The sequence below is a fragment of the Gigantopelta aegis genome, chromosome 4, assembly GCF_016097555.1.
Source record: "Gigantopelta aegis isolate Gae_Host chromosome 4, Gae_host_genome, whole genome shotgun sequence".
Taxonomy (NCBI): Eukaryota; Metazoa; Mollusca; class Gastropoda; order Neomphalida; family Peltospiridae; genus Gigantopelta; species Gigantopelta aegis.
The window spans coordinates 13,449,518-13,477,121 of record NC_054702.1 but is presented as its reverse complement, the minus strand read 5'-3'; the positions used below and the strand labels follow the sequence as shown (position 1 = coordinate 13,477,121).

The following is a 27,604-nucleotide window of genomic DNA, read 5'->3' as shown; positions in this document are numbered from 1 at the left end:
ATAGTGTCTGCATTTCTGTGGAATTTTTAACCTTCAATTTTTAGCCATTAAGTTTTGAGAAGAAAAAATAGCAGTTTTAAAAGTCTAACGTCAATGACAGTACAATTCAATCTGATATTTTGTAGTTAATTATGCCAAGATTATGCAATTAGTGAACATAACACTTGCCACTATGACATATAGACCGTTACACAAGTAATGTAGGTCATATACCCTTGACTGTATATATCAATTTGTCAGTTACAAATAGATGCCTGAATAGGTCTATACAAACCCTGAGATAAAAATAACAACAAACCAATGGCACCGAGTACACACATGTACAAATGTAAGCTTCTTTAAAGTATTGGTTTTCAGCACAAAAATAACTATGTACAAAACTGAGTCGAAGTAGCTATTTCAGCACAAAACTAGTACATGGACAAATCGTTTTTATACAGCTGTGCACAAGATATGACATACATAAAAATGTATACATATATATTATTTCTTTGTTATATTATTATACAGCAAAATGTCGAAATCAAATAATGAGACATAACAAGATACCCTTGAAAATCATACTTTCAAGATATTTACTGCACCTGCATTCAGTTAAAATCAATATTCTATTATACATCGAGCTGCATTTACAAATATATATTTTTAAAATCTAAAACAAAAATTATTTTTATCTAAAACACCACCAGTTTTTTTTAATGGTATTATTTCAAATACAAAATCCTATAAAGTTTCAATATTTATGATGTACATGCATATATTCCATAAAACCCATATTTACAAATCATTATATTGTTTAATTAAAGATGACCAAGAGATAAATTTATCTGTTTTGCAATGGCAATCCATTTTAACCAGTGATGGAACTTATTGAAGAATGTTTTAAAAATATTTGTAAATTATGATTTAAAAAAAACAACACGTTTTCACTCATTGCATAATAATTTGTGTATGTTTTTAAGATAGTTAAACCAGGTCCATAGCTAGGATTGTGTGGGGGGGGGGGGGGGGGGGGGGGGGAGTGTGGGGGGGGAGTGTGTGGGGGGGGGAGGGGGGGGGGGGAAAGATGAATTCTTAGAACAAATGAAATACCATTTTGCAGCCATTCAGAGGTTATATACGTCAATATCAATAACCAGTATAATTTTTACCAAATTTGTTTTTTGGGGACCCCCCTTGCCCCGGCCCTGTAAACCCATCTAAACCGGACACTCACAAGACCAATTAAAAACTCCAGTTTAAAGAGGTTCTGTTATATACTGATATTTAACAATGGACTGTAAAAAAACGTCCAATGTTGAGGGAATTCCAGTTTACAGAGGGTCCAGTTTAGAGGTGTATCACCGTTTCACATCTTGAATTGGAATATAAAATTCTAGTTTAACACACAAGTTTCAAGTAGTTTGTATGCATACAGATGTTTTGTACAGATGAGAGAAAAAAGTTACATATATTATATATGAAAGAGCTTTTGGGTATCCTATTACCAACAATAAAAACAAACATCATGGTGTTGTGCGTTATTCAAAGACAAATGTAAACATTCTGTGTGAATCTGCTAATTTAGAATAAACAGCAGTACTACTGGGGATCAGTATCAGGAATGGACATCAGATGGAGGGATCAATAAACTGGTCTTGCTACACCAACCTTTCCATTAAAAAAGAAATGTCTGTGGGTTTTTTTTTTAATGGGATTTAAAATTTAAATGTTCCTACAGAATTTTTTTTATCCAAGATATAGTAAAACATTAACAGCAAATACAAAATCTATACCACTATGATTTCCAATCCCCCATAAAGGTCAAAATCAAAATGTCAATTAAAGCATGTTAATTTGCAAGTTAGCTTTTTGGCACATAGTATGATTAGCCAAGCTCAACGTAAAACAGGGTTCAAATTAATGAATGGCCAATCATTCTTGGCAATTGAAAACATCAATGGACAACTCAAATATGGGCCCTGAGGCCTAATTCACAAAACCCTCTTAGGCTTTCTAAATCAACAAAGCAGTCTTTGCGAGTCCTTTGCACTGCACTACAAGATCGCATGGTTGCAAGAGTTTAGTGAATTATGCCCTGCTCTAAGAATCCAATGGCAAAACAGACAATGTTATCAGGGAATTATTACAGAAAGACTAGAGATGGATCAGAGTGACATTGAAACAAACTCCGATACCGAGGATGATTATGAAGGTGACACTGATGTCAGTGCCACGAAGATGAGTGTTTGGTAACATCGCATCTGAAAGTGATATTTATTGACCGTTACAGTGGCAGAAGAAAATGGTTTATCTATCGACGCACTCAACACATTTTATTTACAGTTATATGGCATCACACATATGGTTCACACAGATACTGAGGGAGGAAACCTGCTGTCGCCACTTCATGGGCTACTCTTTTCGATTAGCAGCAAGGGATCTTTTATATGCACCATCCCACAGCCTTTGATGTACAATTCATGGTGCACTGGCTGGACCGAGCAGTCAGTGGAATGACTGAAACTGACCTACAAGGCAATGCTACAGATAAATGTTATTTTTATTTTGACTCAGTGCGACACAATTTGTATTTAAAGGATGCTATTTTAATTGACGGACATTAAGAGAAGGGCACAATATTTCATGCGAACCTTTGTTCTATTCACATTTATTATGCAACTTTAAATTTACGCGCATTGCCTATCTGTTATGTGGAGAAATGTTAATTTCTCAAATTCAAAGTTACAAAATTCAGTATCATTTATTTATAACTTTACCGGTCATGTAAAAATAAATTGTGTAACCAAACAATTAGTTATCTAGGTAAAACTCATGTGAAATGAGTTTAGTTACCTAAGCTTTTGCAATACTGTTCCCAGTAAGAAACATGTTCAGTATCGTCGATATATGTTCTCATATAATATGTTGATGGGACAATCACTTACCCAGAAAATAACTCAAAATGTTTCTTAAGACCGAACCCTGTTAAAACATCCTACACATATATGGGGTGTTATGGATTTTGTTTTAATGTAAGACAAACAACAAAACATGTCTAAATTACAAACAGCATATACTAGACCTTAACATATATTAGAAATTAATCACAAAATAAATGAGCAAAACACAAAAATCATTTAACACTTTCCGAACTCATGCAAAACTATAGTTAATTTTCACAGAAATTGCCATATACAAAGACTTGTTTGATGCCATATGAATTCCAAACAATTCAGGTTTCCATAAGAATAATAATGTTAATCTGAATTTTCATTTAAATTGCCATGCAGAAAGACTTAATTAATGCCATTTTAACTAACAGTTCAAGGATTCATAAGGATAATGTTAATACAGTACACAAACCAACAAACCAACCATTGTACAGATTGTCTGCTTAGATGGTGTGACCATGTACATTGTAATAACAGTTTGATAAATTAACTATTAATTGGTGGCCAATCACTATTCCTGCTGTACTGTGTAGTTGGTTAAGATTATTATAAACTAAAAAAAAACAAAAAAAAAAACTATGGGTGATGGGTGACTTTATTGTTGTGTTGTGTCATGTGCATTAAACCAAAAAATACGGTTTTCAAAATGTCGCAACGACTGGTTAACCTAAAATTTGTACCAAGAATAGGTTGTTTTTTCTCCGTTAAAAAGTGCCATAAATCTGTATAACTGTACACTTTTTAAACACCATCTCTAATGGAGCTAAAATCCCATATCACCATATGTAACATTACTTAGGGGTGTCAAACACCATCTCTAACAGAGCCAAAATCCCATATCACCATATGTAACATTACTTAGGGGTGTCAAACACCATCTCTAACGGAGCCAAAAATCCCATATCACCATATGTAACATTACTTAGGGGTGTCAAACAAGCATGACATGAACACATTTATGTCATAACTTCAACTTGCTGTCTATTACATACAAGTTAATTGCATTAAGTTGGAAAATATGTTACAACATTTTTTAAACTTGGTTTGTAAAGAAGTAAAAACCTCAGAATACATTCATGTCCAGATATGATAATTAGATATTTTGAAATAACTTGTAAGATAAATAGTATTTAATGGCACTATTATTGGTCTACTAAAAGATAAAACAATATCAAGGTCAGAACAGGTTTTTAACCAAACAAATTTGAAAACACGATAGCAGATGGAATACGGTGAGATACAGATGCATTGAAGGTTATGTGGCAAAATTTTGGCAATTAATATGCAAGTTAACATACTACATGCCTTCAGAAAACTAACCTACGACATTTTGTAAACAAATAACTTTCCTATTACCACAAGATTACAATAATATTCTGCTTATATAAACCTTAGTAACACAACAAACGTACACAAACATAACACTGTATCCTTCACAAGACATGCAAACGACTGGTTAATTTACATATTTACATAATATTACACGCAGTAGTACACAATTGGATTACGGTCACACCACATTAGATACTACGCTAACAGCACTGGTAATCATTACTTGCAATGTACACTATATATAGATATATTATTACACTTCAAACAAATCATCAGAATGGGAAATCAAATCACACTGCCATAGACATTATTTAAAGCTGATGATATTTTCGAGTTATTGTGCACTTAAGTACATAATTACAGAATTAGTCAACCCTCTTAAATACGACTTTTCAGTAATGGTTTGTCAATCTGTCCATTTGTTGCTGGAAGTTAAAGGGACTAGCTATAGTTGTAGTCATGAAAGCGAATTACAGGTAATGGTGTTTGGTAGATGAAAGAAAAAATAAATTGTTAGCGATGATATATAGTAGAGGGGAAAAAATCCATATAAATCTACTTCAAACATATAAATATACTGTAATTTTAGAGAAGAAAAAAAAGAAAGAAAATAAAAGAAGGCAAAAAAAAAAAAGAAGAAAAAAAAAAGACTACATTGGCGAAAACAAATATGACATTAGCTACCAACTCTGGATAGTTTCCTTGGAAGTAGCTAATATTTGTAAACGACAGGTGTGTGGCACTACTACATAAATATAACTCCTATAATAGTATCACATTAGCTATATTCAAAAACAAACATCACAAGTACAGCCCTAGAAATTTGGAACAATTTGTAAATAAATAATATCCTATAACTATAAAACTTCCATCACAAAATTTGTATCAGCTTTTTTTTCAGCAGGGTTGAAAGTACATAATGTGAAGCCATGTTTAATTCTGTTTAATTCCTCGTCTTTGGAGGCTGTAAATCATGTTTCAACTCCACATCTTGGAACATCTGTTAATGTTTCTATTCAACATCTTTCACAGATGTTCATTGTAAACATTTCATGTAAATGTGTTCGATTCATTCTGCTGGAGGATGTAAATCAGGTTTCTACTCCACAGCTTGAAACATCTCTTTTAAATGTTAAACATATGGCTTTGGGTCAGCAGAAAATTTTGCTAAATTATCTACTAAACTTCAAAAATTGCAGAAACCCAAATATTTTATAATAAAATATAAATTATTTTGCCAAATCAAAATAAATTTGTCAACTGTTTTTGAAATTCGCAATTGGTGAATACCCAAGGTTGTCCTGTCCTTCCTACAAATGTTTCTTGTAAATATCTCCTGTAAATGTTTCTTGTAAATATCTCATGTAAATGTTTCTTGAAAACATCTCTTGTAAACACTGGCTAAGCACAGCTGTTAATGCCATGTCGAGATGAACTCTAGTATCCTTTGCAGATGTGATGATAAAAGCTAATCCTAGTTCCTTCACTTGCTAAGTTGATTCCAGATTCTGATGACATGTTTGTAAATTAAAACAAAGTAACTAGATAGGTTTATATAACAAAGTTGTCACATATTTTTTCCTAAATCGGTGTGTAGCGCTGAGAACCATTACTCCATCCTGCAATGAAAAAAAATAACATGGGTATGAGACCTCAGTAGTCCAACACATGTTTATATTTGCTAAAAAAATACAGGTAAGCTGTCACAAAAGTCCTGGAAATGTGGGATAGCTGGATGGATGGACAGTCAGACGAAACAGACCAGTAGCGACTAATAATTTATTTTAGGGTTTAATAACTGTAAGCTTGTAATAAAAAAAACAAGAATAGGAACAGTTTAATGAATGAATGAATGAATGAATGGATGAATAATACTCCAGCATAATACAAGAATTGGCCATTTGGTATCGGACAAAGGTATATGAATTAACAAAAATCAGTGTATGTAGCTGGTGTAACAGTATATAACAATGGAAAGAGAAGGAAAAATTCCTAACCCAAAAAATAGTTTAAAAAAAAAGTGTGGGACTACTTTTATTGAATACTTGACCATCAATAACTATGTAACAAATGAATTAAATGATAAAATATGTAACAAATGAATTAAATGATACACACTAATATAAAAATCAATTTTTATATATTATTATTACAACATTGCAAAGAGACTGTAAAAAAACAAAAACATGCAACATAAACAGGTGTTTTTAAAACTGGTTTTGGAATACAATCTGACATTTCTGAATTTTATGCTACAATTCAATATACCAAGTAAAACACTCTATTTCTTACCTTTATTGACAAGGCATAAAGATGGTTTAACATCACATGGTTTGGTTCTGGCAGTAATGAAGGCTCACACTGTAAAATGAAAAGAAAATAATAAGAAAAATCTTATTTCTTGTCGTAACTATAGTCTGTATGTGGGCTTGTGTAGCAAAAATAAAAACCATGTATGCACTCTACACATATAAAGTAGTGCATCTTTCATAGTGGTTTCCCTACAAAATTTGGCAAGACATGGTAGACCAAATACTTTTGGGGCATTCTCACCATTTTCGGGGCACTTGTTTTTCATTAAAAATACACAAAAATTAATTGAAATAAACATTAATGTAATTTATGTTCTTGCTTTAATAAATGAATGGCAAAAGATATAAAAGGCATATTTTATTAATTAATAATACCATTTTGGGTGTTTTATAAAGGCAATTTTAGAATTAATTATTGAAAAAGGCTCGTTTAATCTCAGGGCAGCATGTCACTGATTAAGGCTATTGAGGCATGGTGCTGGATCATGCTAAAACAAGCTAGGGAAAACACTATTTCATATCCATGATATTGGACTTACTAATTCACTAGTCAGCAATAAGGTAAAGATAATGACAATTGTTTTAATAAAAATAGTGTACTTCATAAAATAATGTTTATAGGTTTATTGAAATTTTTTTAAATGTTACATTTTCTGACTTTGAACGAAATGTTCTGCAAGATGCACTAAAAGCCATATTTGTTTTTAATCCGAAAACTATCATGTTATTAGAACATTTGCACAACAGAGAAAACAACTATTGTGCCAAAACCATGCACCCCTCTCACCTGCCCCTCCACCACTGCATTATCCATGTATTTATGTACAAATAAATAACAAGTTTTCACACTAACAGAGCAATCTAAAGTTTTTTTTATTTACATCCGCAATTCCACAAAATTCAGCCAGCTAGAACAGAACTGAGATATCAGCCAGACCAAGCGGTAAAACATCCGCTAGACTGGTTTATGCATTTCACGGTAAACCAAATGGCCATGTCGGAAACCAATCAAATAGTTTGCTAGCTGAACTTGGAGCTGATGTTTCCCCATCACTTACATGGGCTGGTGTGTCCTTGTTTAAAATCACTTGGAGGAGCTGAGGAGGTAAAAAGGGAGGAGCACTGTGCTTAGTGCCGGCTGGTTTGGAAGGAATTTCTTGGCCATATTCACCCGGCGGGGAACCCGATGAAGGGGTGTCTTCTGAAATACAGACAAAAACTCATACAGTGTTACATGTCAAATAAATCACAGACAACACAGTTCAAGTTAAACAGCGGATTCAACATTAATGAAATTCACAACTTTGATAAATCTAATGACATTTACATATACGAAGACCATTCAATTATGGCATTTGTGGAAGTAGAGTCTTTATATATTTTTAACTGACTTAATTTTTCCATATTGGGCCCGCCTTTTATTCCCCAGGGGAAATTCACAAATATATTTCTCCATGTGTCAAGGTTTGGCATTTACGGAAGAGAAGATTTTGAAATATGATCTTTCTTCCCCCTCCATTTTTGGGATCCACCCCTCAGGCCCATGGACAGGAGGAGGGTCAGAATGATCAAATTCACTTCTGTGTGTGTCTTCCCACCAAATTTAGTTAGAAATTCTCCATTAGATCTGGAGAAATTACAGTTTATATGCATTTCTTTATATACAAATACAATATAACTACAGTAAACTTCACACCCTCCCTGGTGGACCGGACATTAATGACATTCACAAATTAGATAAACCATCTAGTGATATGTAAATATATGAAGACTATTCGGTTATATCATATATTTAAACAAATTGGCTTAATTTTCCCTTTTTGGGAATGACCAAATTCACACATTTCTTTCTACATGTGCCAAGGAAGCTTCCCACAAAATTTTGTTGGAATTGGTCATGTAGTTTTGGAGAAATGACAACACACAATGCCACATGAAAACGGATCTTAATAAGTCACTCGAGTCTCATGTGACCTAAAAATACACACATAAGGCAAAACAAAAAAATAAGTGTGTTTCCGGTCGACCGACCGTCCCTTGTTTTACACCCCCGACCCTAATTCTTTTTCTCTTAAACTGAAAAAAAAAGAAAAAAAAGGAGTAAAAAATCACCAAACAAGAGTATTTCCTTCCTTGCACATTGTTTATGTACATTTTGCACATGTAATTCCCTTCCGAAAAACATTGAGAAATTATGGAAAAGCTTTTGTAATAGAGTTCCTTCCCTTGATTAGCTACCACCGAACAGCTTGGTCGGTCACGGAAGTAACCGAATGTACGAACATAGCCTTGGTACAGGTTATTTCGATTAAATATAATCGTATCAATTCAGCTTATTTCTCGTCTTCACTTAAATCAACAGGTCTTATTATTAATGCATCTCAAATGTTTGCATAAAGTATTTAAATTAAGGACAACGAAATTAATACAAATGTCCCATTAATTTAAGGAAATACACAAACAGTGCATACCAATACTACTACTACTACTACTACAACAACGACAACAACAATAACAATAATGATAATGATGATAAATAATAATAATTATTATTATTATTATTATTATTATTATAATTATAATTATTATAGTATTCAATTTAATAAAAAACAAAAAAAACTACCTACCTACCCTAATTTTTTGGGGGATGCAATCAGAAACACACCTATTTTATTTTTTTTGCCTAATTTAACATGATGCTATTTGCCGATTTTTTGGTATTAACTAGCATTCATAGAATACTGCTGAAGCAATACATGTCCCATACACGGCCCAACAAATTTTTGTATCTCCTAAATTCAAGGTCCATAATTATGTGAAAAATGGGTAAAATACCTTGGAAGGCTAAGCCATTTTCTATTTTCCAATGTGAACAATCGGTTACATAATCTATCTGACACCTAACATATCATAATAATACCAAATGTTAACAGGGGTCTCACGACTGGTAATGAGAAGCAGTGTCATCAACAATTCAGCATAACAATGTTTGCTTATTTTAATAATCACAGTTATTAATTTTAACAGCAACATGTATGAAAGAAAAGTGAAAAATCTGTAGCGTGTTATTTTAACTTTGTAAAGTCTTTGAACCAAAGTAATAAAAACAGACCGAAATTGAGTGTCAGTTTCAATACACATGCTAGTTCAGGGTCAAAGACAAGTAGGCTAGGGCAGAGTTCAGCTAGACCGAGCAAAACAAAAATGTCCGCTAAACTGGTTTATGCGCTTCACATTAAACCCAATGTCCACGTCGGGAACCAATCACATAGTTCGCGAACGTCAGGAAAACGTTCATTGGCTGTTCTCAGTGTGCATATAGGTCATGCTTGACAGTCAACCGAGACTGTTGCACGTGTCAAAAGACACCGTTGTGGACATTAAACAATACGATTACACGCAAGTAAATCTTGATGTAAATTTGTGAGAAAAAACCCACCACCAAATAGTTGTTCGCATCAATGAATACTTAATTGCCGTTTCGTTTGTTTATTTCCGGTTTCCTTGTTAATTTCGCATTCATGCATTTCGTGATCGCAGGAAAGGAACATGCAGTATTTATACAAATTGTGGTTAAATGTATACTGAATACAATTAGTTAAAAATAATCATGATATTTGTTAGATAAAAATATTATATAAATTTGTTGACTGTGAGGTGACATCTCAAAAGTTAGCTAGATTTTAAAAAGACCTTAAATTTGAATTCATTATTTTTTTAATCAAAACCTTTTAACATCAATGGATAGTTATCATAATGTGAAGTCAGCATTCTTAGGCTACGTATTTTACAAGCTGAAATCAACAACAAGCATTTAACATGACGTGGAAATCAACAAAATGGCACAAATTACAAAACTGTTGGAATGTGGAATAGATGGGTTACTTTAAAATAGAATTAAAAGCAATTCAAACCAAAATAAAGATTGCTATTTTACAGAAATAATGAGCTCTGTAGAGTATTGGCTGTCAAATTTTTATTAATGCCACAGGCCATAGAATATGGGGGGTGTTTGCAGAGGGCATTGGCTTCCAACTCTGCTTATCTCCCCTCACCCACTGAAAAATCAAAGTAATATATTAACTGCCCCTACCCCCATTTATCTTTGATTTTGATCAGGGGGTAATTTTGTTATTCAGATGTATTCCAGTTTGTACATAATTAGCTGAAAAAAATTCATTTTCATATTCATATATAAATACTCTATACTATACTACACAAAACAATTTTGGCTAAAACATTTTCATTATGGCTAATAAAAATCCCATTTGGCAATTTTTTTGGCTACGGGTATTTTTAATCCTGGGTGAACCCTGAGTTCATCAAAGTATTATGACTGTGACAGCCCAAGCAAGATCGAACCACCTCTGTGGATCCATTCAGCTGATTTGTTTTTCTCTCGTTCCAACCAGTGTACAAGAACCGGACAAAGGCTGTGGTATGTGCCTTCCTGTCTGTGGGAAAGTGCATATAAAAGATCCCTTGCTGCATTAGGACAAATGTATCAGGTTTCGTTTCCTCTGATGACTATGAGTCAGAATTACCAAATGTTTGACATCCAATAGCTGATGATTAATTAATCAATGCACTCCAGTGGTGTTCAGCCTAAGTGAAAATGAGCTGTAGATAAATAATGTTAAAAAAGAAATAAAACTAAACTGGTAAGTAATGATAATAATAAAAACATTTTGAATTTCAGTTTCATTTTAATGACTGTTCAAAATTATATTCATAAAACTTTTATGAAATATGTGGGCAACCAAGAGATGATGTTGGGCAACCAAACTTCAGCTACTGGTTCACATTTGTGCACCCCTGAAATTTCAGGTCGTTATCTTGAGCTATTGCAAAAACATGTCTGGAATTTGTTGTTTAATATTTCCAAAGTTCAAGGGCCATAACATTGTCAAAAATGGATAAATCGCCATGAAAGTACAACTTTTAACAGTACATGACAAAGCTACACATAAAATGTAAGCTCAATATCTCAAGGCATTGTGAAAAACAAATTCTAAAAAACTATATGTGGGATGGATGGGCAGACAGAAGGACGGAGATGAAACCTATAGTCCCCTCCAGTTGGACTGGTAGGAGACTCATTTTTTTTATCTCCTAATTCAAAGACCTGATCTCTTGTGAAAAATGGCTAAAATGCCATGGAAGTCAAACTTGATTAGCCGTAACTCAAGACAATGTTAAAAAAAAATCTGTAAACCTTTAAGTAGGACAGACGAATGGACCGACAGACAGAAGGACAGAGATGAAACCTATAATCACCTGGGGTTGGACCAGTAGGCGACTAATAATATATATTTTAAAATTAATTGCTACTTACGGTGTCTTTTAGAAGCATTTGTATTTCTACTATCAATTGCTAGTGCTTCAAAAACTTCAAAGTCGGATTTTTTCACTTTTATTACATTATTTAACGTCCCCATACTGTTGCTTGTTGTTGGCTGAAAATAGACAACAAATAATTAAAATAAAACAAAAACAATGTGAAAATATGTGCATAAATATAATAATTATACAATGTATGCTGTCTAACAGGGTTCACACTGGAAATAACTTTGTTTTAGGCAATTTGCACATTTTTAGAGTATTTCCTTCAAAATCATTCAAAAGAGGCTAATTTAAAGAAACTTTTATTAGCCAAATGCTAAATTTTGTAGTCATTTTGCATAAACTTTTTTTTATCAATTGGCTAATTTGTCAACTGACAGTGTGAGCCATGTGTAAACTCAATCCATGCAGGATGACAAAATGCATGTATATTTCTTTTGATGGACTACTGGTACCACAGGGTCCTTTGATTTTAAAGACCCAAGCAGGTAACAAAACTGCCTCATTGAAGCAGAAATTCAAATGCATTTTATCTTGTTATAAAGACCATTGTAACTCATTCAACAACAAATTTCCTCAAAAATATCAAGTTGCAATTTTCCATAAATATCAATCTTGCTTAACCTTCTGAGTACTGCAGTCGATATACTGTACACTATATACAGTGCATTCCCCAATTCATATTTCCCGCCGTTTTGCACATGAAACTCACCGGAAACGGAAATATAATTAAAGAAAAAAGATTTTTTTTCAAAATGGTGGCTTTTGTTTTGATTTTTTTCAATTGAAAATACCTTGAAAGTTTGAGTTCAAAAAGTGGTTTTCGGCAAGTATTTTCGCTTGACAACAATGGCGGCACGTCGCGGTCATTTTCAGGGATCGATAGCTGATTGTGACAGCTAATTTGATAATAAATTTGATCGTTTTACCAACAACGAAAATTACCAAATATTGCAATATGAATCGTAGTTCGGGTTTTAAAAAACATTCTGGTCAGAAAACCACCGTTATCGGGAATAATGGACATAAATACTGGACAGCTGGTCACAAATGCCTCATTTTAATCACCATTAGCCGATCTAAAATAATAAAAATTACAAAAAAAGACATGAAAATAATACTTACCGATTCATATATGAACTTTATTTCATGTATTTATAAAACATTTAAGTGAATATATGTGAGTAAAAATTATAAACTTGTACCCACTCAACGTGGTTTTTGTTAAAAATTAATCCAGTAATCTAAAGGTTAAAACATAAGTTTTCCAATTTTGTATTATTAAAAGAAAATACACAATAGTTATTTATTTTGTGTTGATCCTGTAGTAACTAGTAAAAAAAAAAAAAAAAAATTCCGTATTTGTTTTCTCACCGCAGAAATAAAATTAAAATAATAATGTTCAAGGGACATAACTCTGAAACAGTGCCTTACCAGCACAATTTTTTTTTTAATTTTCATTCAAAAAAATGTTCTTGAATAAAAGATTTCTTATTTGGAGCTTTTAATAACAAATTTGGATCAAACAGATAATTCAATGGTTGAATCAGTTTTGAAGATAACAATGAGTATTTTTATACTGTACTGTTCGACATATCTGTTGATGTCACCCTGTTTCACCAAAAACCCTTGTTTGCACTTGCTTCCAATGGACATTTAATTAAAAATCAAATTTGTAAAACCAAAAGTACCAGGAATGTAATAAATACTTTCGCTTCATGTTTATTGCACTTGAATTTATTATGCACAAGAACACATCTTAAAACTTCTTGTGCATACTAAACTTATATAAACAAAAGCACATTAAAACAAAGCCTGTATGTGAAGTTCTATATTTTTTTATAAACTAGGGTATATTCTGGTCAGTATCACATCACTACACAATTTTAAAACATTAAACAGTAGTTGCTAATCAATTTTCAATTGTCTAGAAATATCGCTAATCAAGATTTTGAAAACAACATGGGCCAAGTTAACCCAATTCCTCACAATTTTTTTAACGGAATTTTCCACTCTTTTTTAAACAAATCATTTTCAAGGATTTAAAAATAAAATCCATAATTACAATGTTTAAAATTGTTGATCAACCGATTTCCTTTTTCCACAATAGATAGATAACGCGGGGAAAGGGAAAGGGGAGAGAGAGAGAGAGAGAGAGAGAGAGAGAGAGAGAGAGAGAGAGAGAGAATTTTTTTTTATAACAGAACCAACTAGAAGATATTAAAACTATTTTCTCATCACAATAATAGCGAAATAAAATGCCAGGCTTCATGACATGGCAAATGAACCATAAATTTTTCATGAGTCATCCCAAAAAATCCTGAAAATTACAGCGGCTTATTTAGAAAATTGTTTAAATGACATAATGTTTAGCAGGTTATAAATACTAATGCAAGGTAGTCAAAGACTCCTAGAGGGTTTTGGGGGCATTAATCCGTTTCTAATTATCAGTTTAGATCATTTAATGTTTTATTTTTTTAGCGACAGACATCGGTTACAAAACACCGGTGAAAAGCGACACATTATGGCAGATTACGTCTTTAAATTGTACATGGTGTGGGTTTTTGACTTCGGTTATTAAAAAGTTGTCATAATATGTCCACCTCAAAGAATATGTGGAGTACATTGTCAAACAACTTTGCGATTTAAGAACAGATTGCATTTTGTACCAAATATCGAATTATATCGCATGTAGTGTTATTAATCATTTGCTAAAAATACGTACCGGGAAAAAACATTTTCTACCATTTTTGTTTGTTTATTTTGTCAAGTCTTCGGCTGTAGGCTACAGCTAAATGTTATATTACAAAAAAAAAGGAAGTATTTTTCGTCGTTGACTTTGTATTATTCAATATTATATTTTACCTGGTGACAGTATGATTCTTTTATCTGACCTGGTTTTAGATCTTTATTTTGTCAGTCATCCCAGTCAGCTTATCTTTAGATGTGATCATTCTTTTAACTCTGGTGTTTCACTTGAACTGTTTTTATCCTACTGGTTTTAAAGGCCAACTCCTGTTTTTATGTTTAGTCTTCTTCTGATGATGTCAACATTTAGTTGACAAAAACGTAGAGATTTTAAACTTGTGGTTTTAAAGACTTTACTTTTATTTAATATTATATTTTAAATGATGCAGACATAACAGCAGCTGCTGTATTGGAATTTGCCAATTAATTTGCTGCTGTCACTTGTTTGGCTGGCAGGTATTAATATGCCAGCTACGTGAGGGCGCATCGACCGGCACACGCCGCTTTTGTCGAAACAAATTCACACATTTACACTGCTCACAGATCTTGCGAAATTAAAGCAGACCAATGGTGATGAAGATATAGAGGCACTGATTTTCCGTTTCAGATTTTTCCCTTTTCCGTTTCATAATGTTACAAATTCCGTTTTTTTCCGTTTCAGTATTAAACAAATTCTGTTTTTGTTTCACACACACACACACACACACACACACACACACACACACACACACACACACACACACACACAACACAATTAATTGCTGGTATAAAATAAATAAATATACAATGAGGCAAAACATGTCAGTAGTTTGTATTTATTTTTGGTTTAAATTTAAACAAGAATACGCCACGACACAGACTTCGGACATTTTCAGTTTTCTTTACGATATGATCGGGAAAATAATTACAAACGATCACACTATAAACAACTTCCCTTGTATAATTTATTTTGAACAAAGCCTGGCATACAATATGCAATTACTGCATTCTTTTCTGAGATCAGAAATATGGCAATGCCGCAAATGTTAAAAATTAATAAGCAAACATAACATAATATATCTTTCACTTGAGTAAATATTGGACAATTTTAACTCACAATGTTCAGTTTTCCCCGTTAAACACGACTGGTAAAACGTCTAGATACTCTACATTAAACATTTGGCATAACATACAAAGGTACTAGTGTCGTAGCGTAGCACAGGCAGATGTCGGTGTCCATAGTTTCTAGTTCGAAAAATAAATTTTAATTAATCAAATGCGCTATTTAAAGTTAAATAATGTTGTGGAAAAAAATCGGGAATTCCGTTTCAGATAGGTGTTTCCGCGATTCCGTCCGCGATTCCGCGATCGCAGAAAATCAGCGCCTCTAAAGATAACATATGTGGATAACACAACCACGGTTATACTGGAATCGCCAAAATGGTGGTTGATATAAAACCCCGACTACTAGGGTGAAACGTAGCAAATTTTGACAAAACCCCGAATCTAACTAAATTAGGCAGCACAAAAAGAGGATTCTCATCTATGAGGAGCTGTTTTGCCTCCAGTCTGTCAGGCATCAGTTTTTACCCCTGGAGATTTTACTCCTCATACAAATGGTTAAAGTCATACCCCCATCACAAGAAGTCAAACACATACCTCCCCAGGGTTGTGAACCCACTGTCCATCGACTAAGTACTTGTACTGATGGTCGCCTACAGGCAGGTCCACAATTGTATAGAAGTCATTGTTGCTGAAAAATATTACAAAATGTTTGTAATAAATAATGCAATATATATATACCATTATCAATACTATCATTTTAATACAGTAAATACTAATAACGATAATAATAATAGTAATATTTATCATAATAATAAATTACACTTTATTTATTGAGGACAACAGCTAATGCTAATCTTCAATGATGCCCTTAGGTGCAAACTTGACAAAAATGTTATAAAATGTTTGACAACTCTAGACAATCAAAATGAAAAACACTATTATTCAAACAATTGAAGTTTATTTCATAAATGTCATCTGGCAACTGCACTCATTCAGCATTCTTTATTTATTTGTATCAAGACTCAAAGTATGATTAAATAAAAATATAACCAACCAACCTTTTCACCAGTGGTATTTTTCCTTTCCACCCATTGAATGAGCCTGAAATGGCAACTTCCTTGCCACCACCTTCCCACTTGAATACTGTTGGCAATGCCCGGCCAACCATCATAATGGTGGGCTCTTGGCCAGGGGTTATTGTACTCGCCCTGGAACGCTAAAAAAATTACATACAATAGTTAAGGAAAAATGACCAATGTTGTATAATAATAATAATAATAAAATCTTTATTTATAGAAGGTAGCTCAGTTAGTTCTAGACTATTCTCCCCTGAGGCATTCTTACTAATTATAACAATAATAATCATATTAATTATTAAAAATAAAAACTAACAAAAACATACATGTACAATATATACAATCATAAAAGATATTAAGACATAATTATGTAGAAGAGCAATCATGTTTCTAAGAAGCGTTTGTAACACTTTTAAACTAGTACATTTTTTAACATCATTAGGTAAACTCTTCCAGATACCAACTCCAGAAAATTGAACATACCCTTGATAATGTCGAACATCCCATGATTTTCTCCAGACCAAAGCATTCACCCCAGTATTTAATGCTAGAGTGTGGTCAAAACTTTTAAGAGATTACCCAGTTTTCTTTATCACATACACTTTACAATTTATTTTCTGTTCCCTAAGATCACTTAATTCTAAAATCAAACACTAGAGCTGGGCGGTATTAAAATTTCAGGTTTGGTATCGGTATCTGTGGGGCGATTTACCTCAGTATCAGTCCATGGTTTTTGAAAATTATAGGTGAGTGGAAAATTGCACACCTCAATATGCTAAGGCGAGTGAAAATCACTCTCCAAAATAAATAAAATAGGCAGCGTAGCTCCAATTGGGAGTTTGACTGGTACGTCTACAAAATTGTCTATCAAACCAGTATTTCCCGATTTGTTCAACAAAGAAAAATACCAGTTTAACAACTGCATGGAAGCCACTGCCATGTTTTTAATTTTTATTGTTTTATTAAAAGGACCTTCCTATCAGCTAAATGAGTTATGAAAACTGTTGATTTTTGTAAACAGTGAAAATAAACATATATACCAATCTATTTTACGTGCACCGTTTGTTGAGTGTAACGTGCGCTGTTTTCCACACTCATCAGATTGAAATTATGTGCACTGTATGAGCGTGATCGCACCCGCGCATCTTAAAAAGCAAGGTCTGCAGTATTGGTATTCGGTATTGATACAATACTGGTACTGTTACTCAGCGTTATTTTCAGTATACTCAGCTTTAAATGCATGCCCAAGTTAAAGTCTCACCCACTAATTTCATCTAAATAAAATTAATTCCATACACAAGGCTCTCATCTGTCTCTTCTTTTTAGCTATGTTGCGTTCATCAGATATATTGTTAGTGCTTTACTAAATAGCGGATAACATGTTTCATTACCGAAATTTCAGTATTTTGAAATTTCCTCGTTATGGCAAAGCTGTATTGAAATGATACCGATATCAAACGGTATACTGTAGATCCTGAAATTAATGCGAGTGACAGTGGGCAGACTAAAATATGACATGAAATTGCTGTGAGTGGCCTCCCTCTAAAATATTACTTTCCTAGCAAAACACGCCTGTGTACTTTTTGGTTCAATCTGAATTACAGTTGTCTTAAAATGAGACCAACTCACTAACATGTCTGTGTACACATCAATTAACCTGTTTAGTTCCAAGTGTGTTTGGTGAGATCTACTCAAAGCATATTTTTGCAGAATTCAATTACATAATGTGTATAGTTACCTAAATCTGGTTAAACATTAGCATATATGTACCAGTACAACTGTATCTCCCTAAGAATGTAGACGTATTTCAAAGTCATAACGAAAGAACAATTCACAAAAGTGGTATACTGACTAAGTTGCAGCGAACTTGAACAGTGAAATCAAAGAAACGGTTGACCTCAGGATTAGTGTACTAAAACCCATTCACATTCACTGTCATTTGTTTATTCAGCAATTCGTTATAAAATATTAAAAAGTTTTTTTTTGTGTTTTTTTGTGTGGGTATATTACTGCTTATAAAAACGGAAGTGGTAGTGTTCATTATTAAAATAATTTATCTTGGGTGCCAAATAATATATACACTGCCTAAGTTACAAAAACAAAACTTTTTATCAGCTGGCAATATCAATGTGATCGATTCACTCGATAAAGATGGAAAAAAAAGAAAGAAAAAAAAACTGAAAATTTTTATCCCATGGTAGGGGATCACTAAAAAAAATTCCTTTATTATTTTTATCTTTATTAAAATAATAATATTAAAACTTTGATCGTTTTCGCAAAATGAATACCCGTGAATGTCAGACCGACACTCCGTTTTAACTGAACTATGTTTTAACTAACAGTGCACAAAAGATCAGGCAGCTTGTACATCATACCAACTTTTCAGTACCAGATACCAAGGGGCAAAATAAGGTATAGGTATTTCCTCAAAGTCAACCAAAACACGACGACATACGGTAACGAAACATTCCTGTTTTTTTTTTTTTTGCTTTTCAGTTTTTTGTTGGGGTGGGTTTTTTCTTAATGGTGGGGTGGGGTTAGGGCTGCGCAACCATCCTCCTTTAATTTTCACCCAGCAAGAACACGATATAGGTACAATTCAATGTCATCCATAGAACAATTTTCACATCATATTCACTGAAAACGTGAGCAACTTCGTCTCAGAAACACCAGGTTCCGTTAAATGTTAGCTTATACTAGTAGTCCATAATTCCATTTATAAAATAAATTCTTCTTTATTGAAGTTTATTGATATACATTGAAGAAATTTGACTACATGTACATACAGAAAAATAACCTTTCAAATAAGTTTATTTGCTGCAAAAGTCAGTTTTAAAAAAATTGCTGGCGGTCGGCCCTTTCACCGACGGCAATTTGTCAACATTTTAATTGCCGTGGGTGATAAATTCTTAAGTTCAAGCTCTGGGTACACCCTGTACATTAGACAATTATCAAGTTTTATTAAAAATGGCTACATTTAGTTTTTGGCTAATGAAATAGTACTTAAATTTACCAAATTTTAATAATGTTCAAGGAAATACTTGACATACACGTACATGTTTAAAAATTGTCTAAACCAAAAAAATGTCAACTTCCAGTGTGATCCCTGCAAATAACAACAATTCTTGATAGAAAAACCAAACAAATTTATTAAAACCATAGTTGTAAGATGTTACAAGATGGAGAAAAGAGACTAGCAGGGTTTCTGCCAGAGGGTAAAACGGGTATGGCGCCATACCCAAAATATTTGCAGATTTTTTTTTTTTTAAGTTAAGCTTTTGACAAAATTAATTATTCTTATCATTTTTTTAACCCTAACCCTAAAAGGCAATTCCAAGGCAACTGACGCAACATTCAGACATTTTTTAACATCTTGATTATTATTATTATTTTTACATGTTGTGACAAAGTCATGTCAAAAGAAAATTTACATTTTTGACATGTTGTGACAAAGTCATGTCAAAAGAAAATTTCATTGCATACAATCTCAGCGCAACTACAATCACAAATGAAGTGTGGGTAACTGACGCAACAAAAAAAGTAAGTTGTATTTGACATGTCTTTGAACGTGCCAAAATTCTCTGAATCTGAAGTATCAAGTTTTCAGGTATATACAGAAAAGTGTAGTGCACAGGTAATCTGTGATCACTAGAACAAGAGAAGTAAGTTTTCTACAAGGAATTTTTTACTAACTTTTTTATCAATGGGTAACTGACGCAACACCAAAAGTAACTGACGCAACATTTGCGAATCATAAAAACTAATAAGAACATATTTTAAAAATAAAACATGTCTTTGGCAACTGGTTCATCTAAACTGTAAGAAATACATAAATCTTAAAAGGGAATTAAAAAAAAACTAACAATAGGTGCATGTTCAGTATGGTGGGTTGGGGGTCAACCCCCCATTTCCCAACCCTATCCCTACTCAAAGCAATATAATTAGTATTATTTTAATATCCATACACATGCATTTGTCATGATGAATTTTACTTGTAGAATGCAAAAAATTGCATTTTTAGGACATCAGGTTCTCACAATTTTCTAACACAACCCTCTCCCTACCGGTAACTTGGGCAGTTGCACCCTCGATGCCAGCCAGTCTAAACCACCACTCCCTTCAAAATTTTCTGCACACATGCCTCAACAATAAGACAACAGCTTACGTTTACATGTACATCTTAATTGAAGTGTAATTAATTTTAAAAATTTGCATTACCAAATGACTGAACCGAACCAATTGTTTTGCAAGAAATTGATAGGAATAAGGCAGATATTGTAAATAACCCATATTCTTTCTTTAAAATCGGGGTGTGGGGGGAGGGGGTGGGTGTTCTTGTTTGATTTCACTTTACATATATTTTGCTCCATTTTTTACTATTCTCTTTTCCCTCTCCAACCTCTTTGTCTTCATTCAAATGTGCTTGATTCTCGTTCATTTTCTAGGTTGCTGTCTTAGGAGGTATTCTACTAAAAACATCAGCAACTTGGGATATTTTCAGGAGTAGTAACTAATTTATCAAATGAAAGGACATTAGCTATAAATTAGAACTATTAAAGGGGCAATATTATAGTTGCATAATACATTTTCAAAAATTATTATTATTTTATTTATCTTTTGAAATTTAAAGATAATTCTTGAATTAAATTACATGCCCATAAAATATTACAACCAAATAACTTCATTTACAGGTAAAAAAAAGAATTATATCATTACAAAATTAATTTCAGGTGACCAACAGTTAATTGCGTGAAATCACATTTTGAATTTGAGTTAAATTACAATGACAAAGGATTGGCTGTTTTGTTGAATAACTGATGCAAACTGTTTATGTACTTTACAATTTTAGCCAAGAATTTATGGGAAACCACTGTGGCAGTACGGTGTAATGTTGATTTATTTTTCTGAGTTAATTATGAAAGATTATGTATGAAAGCATCTAATGTGTAGTTATTTATCATAAATAAATGTAAAAATAGCAAAATAAGTGACGTGCCACTATATGTATTCAACTACAGTTCTAAATTTGTGTTACCGGTAATTATTATTAAACATTATAGATACTGTTTACATCTGACATCACAAGCAATACAATATATCTAATCAAACAAATTCTATACAGTGCATCTGACGTCAAAAGCTATACAGTATATATTTTGAAGTATAAGGGTATATGCATTGATGCTTGTGAAACTGCTATCATCTACATACATGTATCTATTTAAAAACAGTGTTAACAGAGTCATGATTATTATATTTGAGTGAAATAGACATCTTTAGATTAATTTCTAAGGAGTGACAGTATTTGCAGTTCTTGAAAACTATTTTTTTTCTAGTTTTACACAGATGTGATAATAAAGAAATTATAAAACTTACAAATGCAAATGTCAAGAAAATTCTGAAACTTATTGTTAATTTTTTTTATAGCACTCACTCTAGTTTGGGAATTAACACATTTCACAATCTTACATTAAGCATCCAAGAAATATAACAATGAAACAAAATGTATGTGTTAACGTGTTGCGTCAGTTACCGATTGGGGGAAGTTACGTCAGTTACCAATAAATTTTAATTCTTGGTGTGCCCACTTAGATTATTATGTTGCCATGTTATGTAACTATGGCACAACTAAGAGAATAGATAATTAAAAAAATATATGGTAGTAATGTAGGACTAGGAGGGCAATATTAAAATTAAGCTTCAAAAGGTAACTGACACAACGAGGTCATGCTATAAGTTCAAGTTTTTATTAATAAAAATCTATTCCAAATTTATTAATTTGTGTTGTTTGGGAATTACCATTAACATCTTAGAAACAAAATGCAATACTTACCTTTATCATATAATATCTTACATTTTCAGTGCAATCAAAGTATGTGATATTTTTCAGATCACATACTTTAAGAATTTGGTAAGTTTGCAAATTAGATGTAAATTAGTCGAGGTTTATTGACATTTAAGCAAAAGTACTTGGGTGACACTCCATGATTGACGTATGCATTCATAGTCTTCAAATAAAAACATTTCAATGGCAATTTGACACTAAAAGCTGTCCAGCGTTCAGAAAACAAAAAACGTTAGGCATAACTTTATTTTGATGTAAGGACATCCAAAATGACGTCATTCGAGTTTGACGTCATTTCCATTAAAAATACACCACGCCACATATGCTTACGTCATTTGAATGGCGGAATGGAATTAAAGTTGCGTGTACAGTTTACAAAAACATGTTGTATTAAGCGTGAGCTTATATGATAAAGAGATTATTACCCTCGTGTATTTCGGTATCGTCAATATCATATATTAGGAATAAAAATAATGTATTATGTTCGCCAGAGGCTCGCATAATACAATTTTTATTCCTAATATATGATATTGACGATACCGAAAAACACTGGTAATAACCTCTATTTATCATATTCATCCAATTTTAATGACATTTTTGAAAAAAGATTTCAGTGCAATTTGGGTTCTAGTCTTAGGAGGTAATAGCACAAGACACAGTTTTGAATTAAAACCTGAGTATTTTATGGTTTATTGATTATTAACAAATAATTCTATGTGAAAAGTAAAGGCATAACAGGGAAAAAAAATTCACGCCAGAGGTATAATTTTTTTGGTGGAATTGCCTTAAACTTAATACATTTTCTTTCTGAGGAAGGCCCCCCATACCTCCTGTTGACTGGTTGCATACAGTTCCATAAGGCCATACCCAAACATTGACTAGATATATGTAGACAAAAAATATTATTATATTATGATTTGCTAAATTGTATTTGAAAATGTGCAGTCAAATTCAATTTGTTTCATCTATACAAAATAAAAGCCCATTAAATATTAATTTGTTAATTAAATCTGTCTGGTCCCTTCATTAGGGGAGCAATGGATTGCACTCAAAACAAACTCGCTCCAAAAATGTTGCATGAATCCAGGGGACAATATTTCGAGGTAACCGGAAGTCGGTTCATGTGGTTTTTACTTAGGTAATCAATTGGTCGGTTACGTGAACTATATTTGCATAACCCATGAATAACCTGATCAGTTACCTCCAAGTTTCGTTGAAATTACATTTCAAACACATCATTTTTAACTCAAACAAAGTTTTTTTTTTTTTTTGAGGGACAGGACGTAGCCCAGTGGTACAGCACTCGCTTGCTGTGCAGTCGGTCTGGGATCGATCCCTGTCTGTGGGTCCATTGGGCTATTTCTCGTTCCAGCCAGTGCACCACGACTGGTCTATCAAAGGCTGTGGTATGTACTACCCTGTCTGTGGGATGGTGCATATAAAAGATCCCTTGCTGCTAATCGAAAAGAGTAGCCCATGAAGTAGCAACAGCGGGTTTCCTCTTTCATTATCTGTGTGGTACTTAACCATGTTTGACGCCATATATAAACCGTAAATAAAATGTGTTGAGTGTGCCATTAAATAAATCATTTCTTTGTTTTGTTTTGTGGTGGCCATGCTACTTTCACTTTATCGATGGCACTTCTCTACTACAGTAACATTCCAATAGTTTTTTAAAGCTCATTAAGCGATGTTAGTATTTTTCAACTTTTGTGACACTTTTAGATACATTAAAACTGTTTTCAACATTGTAACATTATAGGCAATCCAATATTATTTCCAAAATACTTTTACTTTTCTTCTTAGTCAAACCAAACTGAAATTATTTACTTTACAAGAAACATGTTTTTAGGTAATGGGACGGACTATAGTTTAGAATGGTCGCAAGTTACATCTGTTGCAATATAAGATTGTCTACTGGTTTGCTGCGCATTAAGTATCTAAAAATCAGCCTAAAACATTTGTCGGTATACTAGTAGTACGTCTGCATGAATAAACTTCCAGTAATCGTGAAGTGTGCAAGTTTTAATTTCTGAACATCTACAGGTTACGACGTAACCAATTTGCGAACAGAACTTGCGAACAGAATGGTGGTTCGTGTGAAATATTGTGCCCTGTGAATCTTCAATCATTTTGCTTGACTAGTTGTCATGATGTCTGTTTTTTAAATGTGCAGAATTGGTCTTGGAACTAATGTTTTAAAATGGCCTATGTGTAATAATTTATTATGAAGATATATTTGCCAAATACAATTACATGTATTTCATATTTAATAATTTGGCAAAGGACAGAATAGGGGCCATCCATAAACCATGTACACACATTATCTGGGATATTTTATCACACACCTCCCCCTTCAGCCCCTGTACACCTGCAAGTAAGACAATGTCAACGGCCAAAAAACCCCATGCCATTAAAGAAAAAAAGAAGGTAAAAAAGTACCATGGCATTGCTAATTGCCATGGGCAATTGCAGGGGGTGCACTATACATTTGATCATTATATTCCACAGTGTAAAGTAAATCGGATTCGGATACAATTAGGAGCTTGGATAAAAAATATGATCATTTCACACCATTAATTTTGAGAAATTCAAGTAAGTACTATCAACAAATGGAGGTACAATTACATCAATTAACATTTTCCATGATAATCGAATATGGATTTTTAAATCGGTAAAGCCAACTGTATCAATTCTCAATCATAATCAACCAATACAGGTATCACTACGTGCACAAATCATCCAGGCTACTCCTACTGACTCGAAGCTAGAGACCCGTTAGTTACCACAGCTTTTGACATGCCAGTAATGGGGTTCTGTATGGTATGGGAAAACATCTGAGGGATTGAAATAATATATTGATATATCTGAAACGTTACATCCATTCTCCCATACTGATTTGACAGCACCAGTATATTAATTGAACTTGTTTATTAATTAATATTATTTTGGTTTCCACGCGAGTCCTGTTTTTGCATGTTTTCATTTTCCATTACAATCCTGTTTTTATAGTATCCCTCATTCTGATAAAAAAATGTTTGAAAAACATTGATGATGTCCTTATTGGTGTGGTGGCAGCAGTGGGAACAATCATTGTGGGAGGGTGGGTATAGGGCAAAGTGTTGCCCCAAATTATGGCCAAAATACATGTGGCAAGCACATGTCTGTGTGTATACTGTATCAAACATTTCTTACATATGGTAGATTTACACAATATAGACAAATACCAATATGTGTAACATCATACATTAATAATATTTAAAATCCCATATTGACAACAACTACACTCACACCCATGGTTTCCTGACATTCTGCCTCTGTCTTTGGCAGTACTATGCTAAGGTCACTCTGTCTCAGAATTTTGTCATCTTCATAATCCTTCAGAACAAAATCTAAAATCTCCTCAGTTTTGGAACTGCCACTAGTAGAATTTCCCATTCCCTTTGATGGGTAAAATTATGTCTACAGTAGCTTTAATTAACTCAAATTTGAGACCTAAATGATTATAAACCATGTTTTGTCTGCCTCTAAAATCATAAACATTTACATAGGAAGCAAAGTCTGGATCCCAAGTGCCCTTGACCCTCAGAAAGGTCAAGCACATGTACGGTGGAAGTCGGTAGCACATATCAGTAAATAGTGCAACAGAGAACAAGTAAAAACAACTATGTAACAAACACGATTCCATATGGTAACCACCAAACCTGGTACACACTTAACATACTAACCTGCATTTCTTGAAAATTACCAGAAAAACTACATAAATAAATTTTAAGTGGATGTTTTCTTAACAATGACTTATTGATGCACATCAATACGGCTGAATACCTGCTGTTTAATATACATAAATGCCCCAGTGCCCTACAGGCTTAGCTAACCACCACAACAACGCTACATGGTGGCCAGATTGCTGAGTGATTAAAGCAACCTACCCTTCCTTGTGCAGGCGGAACGTAATTCGTGTCATTGTCTTCAATCAACATTATGTTGGAGTCCATGTGTTTGGCTGTCAAAGTGGGCGCTGCATCATCCCCCGATGGGTGTCGGTTTTTGGCGGAGCTCGTATTTCCCATGGCTTGTCAACTCTCTCTATGCATGCGATTATGGAAAACGGGATTCAGAACGAAGACATACAGTTAACAAAATCGTCTGTTAAAGAGGGCCAATGTTTAACGCCAATAATCATCAAGCGACCCTCACGATCTGGCGAAATCACGATTACCTCAGTCACGCTAAATTCGGCGAATTCCCTTGGTCTTTCGCGAATTGGCTATTTTAGTCGATTTAGACGGTACTCTTGAAAAGCGGTCCAAATTAAAAACATCTAAGAGAATTTAAGCACCTGTTCTTCTCTCATGTCGCTAAATACATCCTTGAAAACTCACGGCCAGTTAATCAGGACATAAACATGATAAACAAATATGGAGGACAGTGTGCTCGTGTCTCGCTTTGCATTGTGGGTATACCATTTGATACCAACCATGCATGGCGACCATTGTAGTTAAACTTGTTATGCAATGATAGAAATTATTAAAATAAGATGTGCTAAGCTTAATAACAACAAACAGAAACCATTTAACCATATGTGACTGATATATTTCAATTCAAATAAAGATTATTTCTTTAAGGTGAATAGTCTTCTGGGTTAATGCTTGGGGCCTACTGCTAATTTGGTAAGGTGGGATTTAAATTTAAGACACCAATTTCAAGTGCGACGTCTGACGTATCATTGATATTTAATAAACAAATTCGGTCATATTACCTATTTGTTATTAAAGTGATTTTCTATTGTTTTCTATTTGAAACAAATAGCCTACACACAATTCAAAGGCTCATACTGTTTGTTTTTTGTTTATGCATATGTTTTGCAGTTCCGTATGTGGAATATTTATATGCAATAAAGTTTTTTTTTATCATACATCTTACATTTTCAGTGCAATCAAAGTATGTGATATTTTTCAGATCACATAC

The 27,604-nt window shown here is 33.2% G+C and overlaps 1 protein-coding gene across 1 annotated transcript; it reads right to left on the bottom strand.

Moving 5' to 3' along the window:
* Positions 1 to 1,056: 1,056 nt before the first annotated feature.
* On the bottom strand, positions 1,057 to 27,596 carry LOC121372675 (5'-AMP-activated protein kinase subunit beta-2-like). Its single transcript, XM_041499120.1, has 7 exons — positions 26,566 to 27,596; positions 16,771 to 16,928; positions 16,307 to 16,400; positions 11,913 to 12,033; positions 7,636 to 7,778; positions 6,558 to 6,626; positions 1,057 to 5,884 (listed from the first exon to the last, which is right to left on the bottom strand). Exons 1-7 carry the CDS (start codon positions 26,704 to 26,706, stop codon positions 5,807 to 5,809), a joined length of 804 nt encoding a protein of 267 aa, XP_041355054.1. The 5' UTR covers positions 26,707 to 27,596; the 3' UTR covers positions 1,057 to 5,806.
* Positions 27,597 to 27,604: the final 8 nt, after the last annotated feature.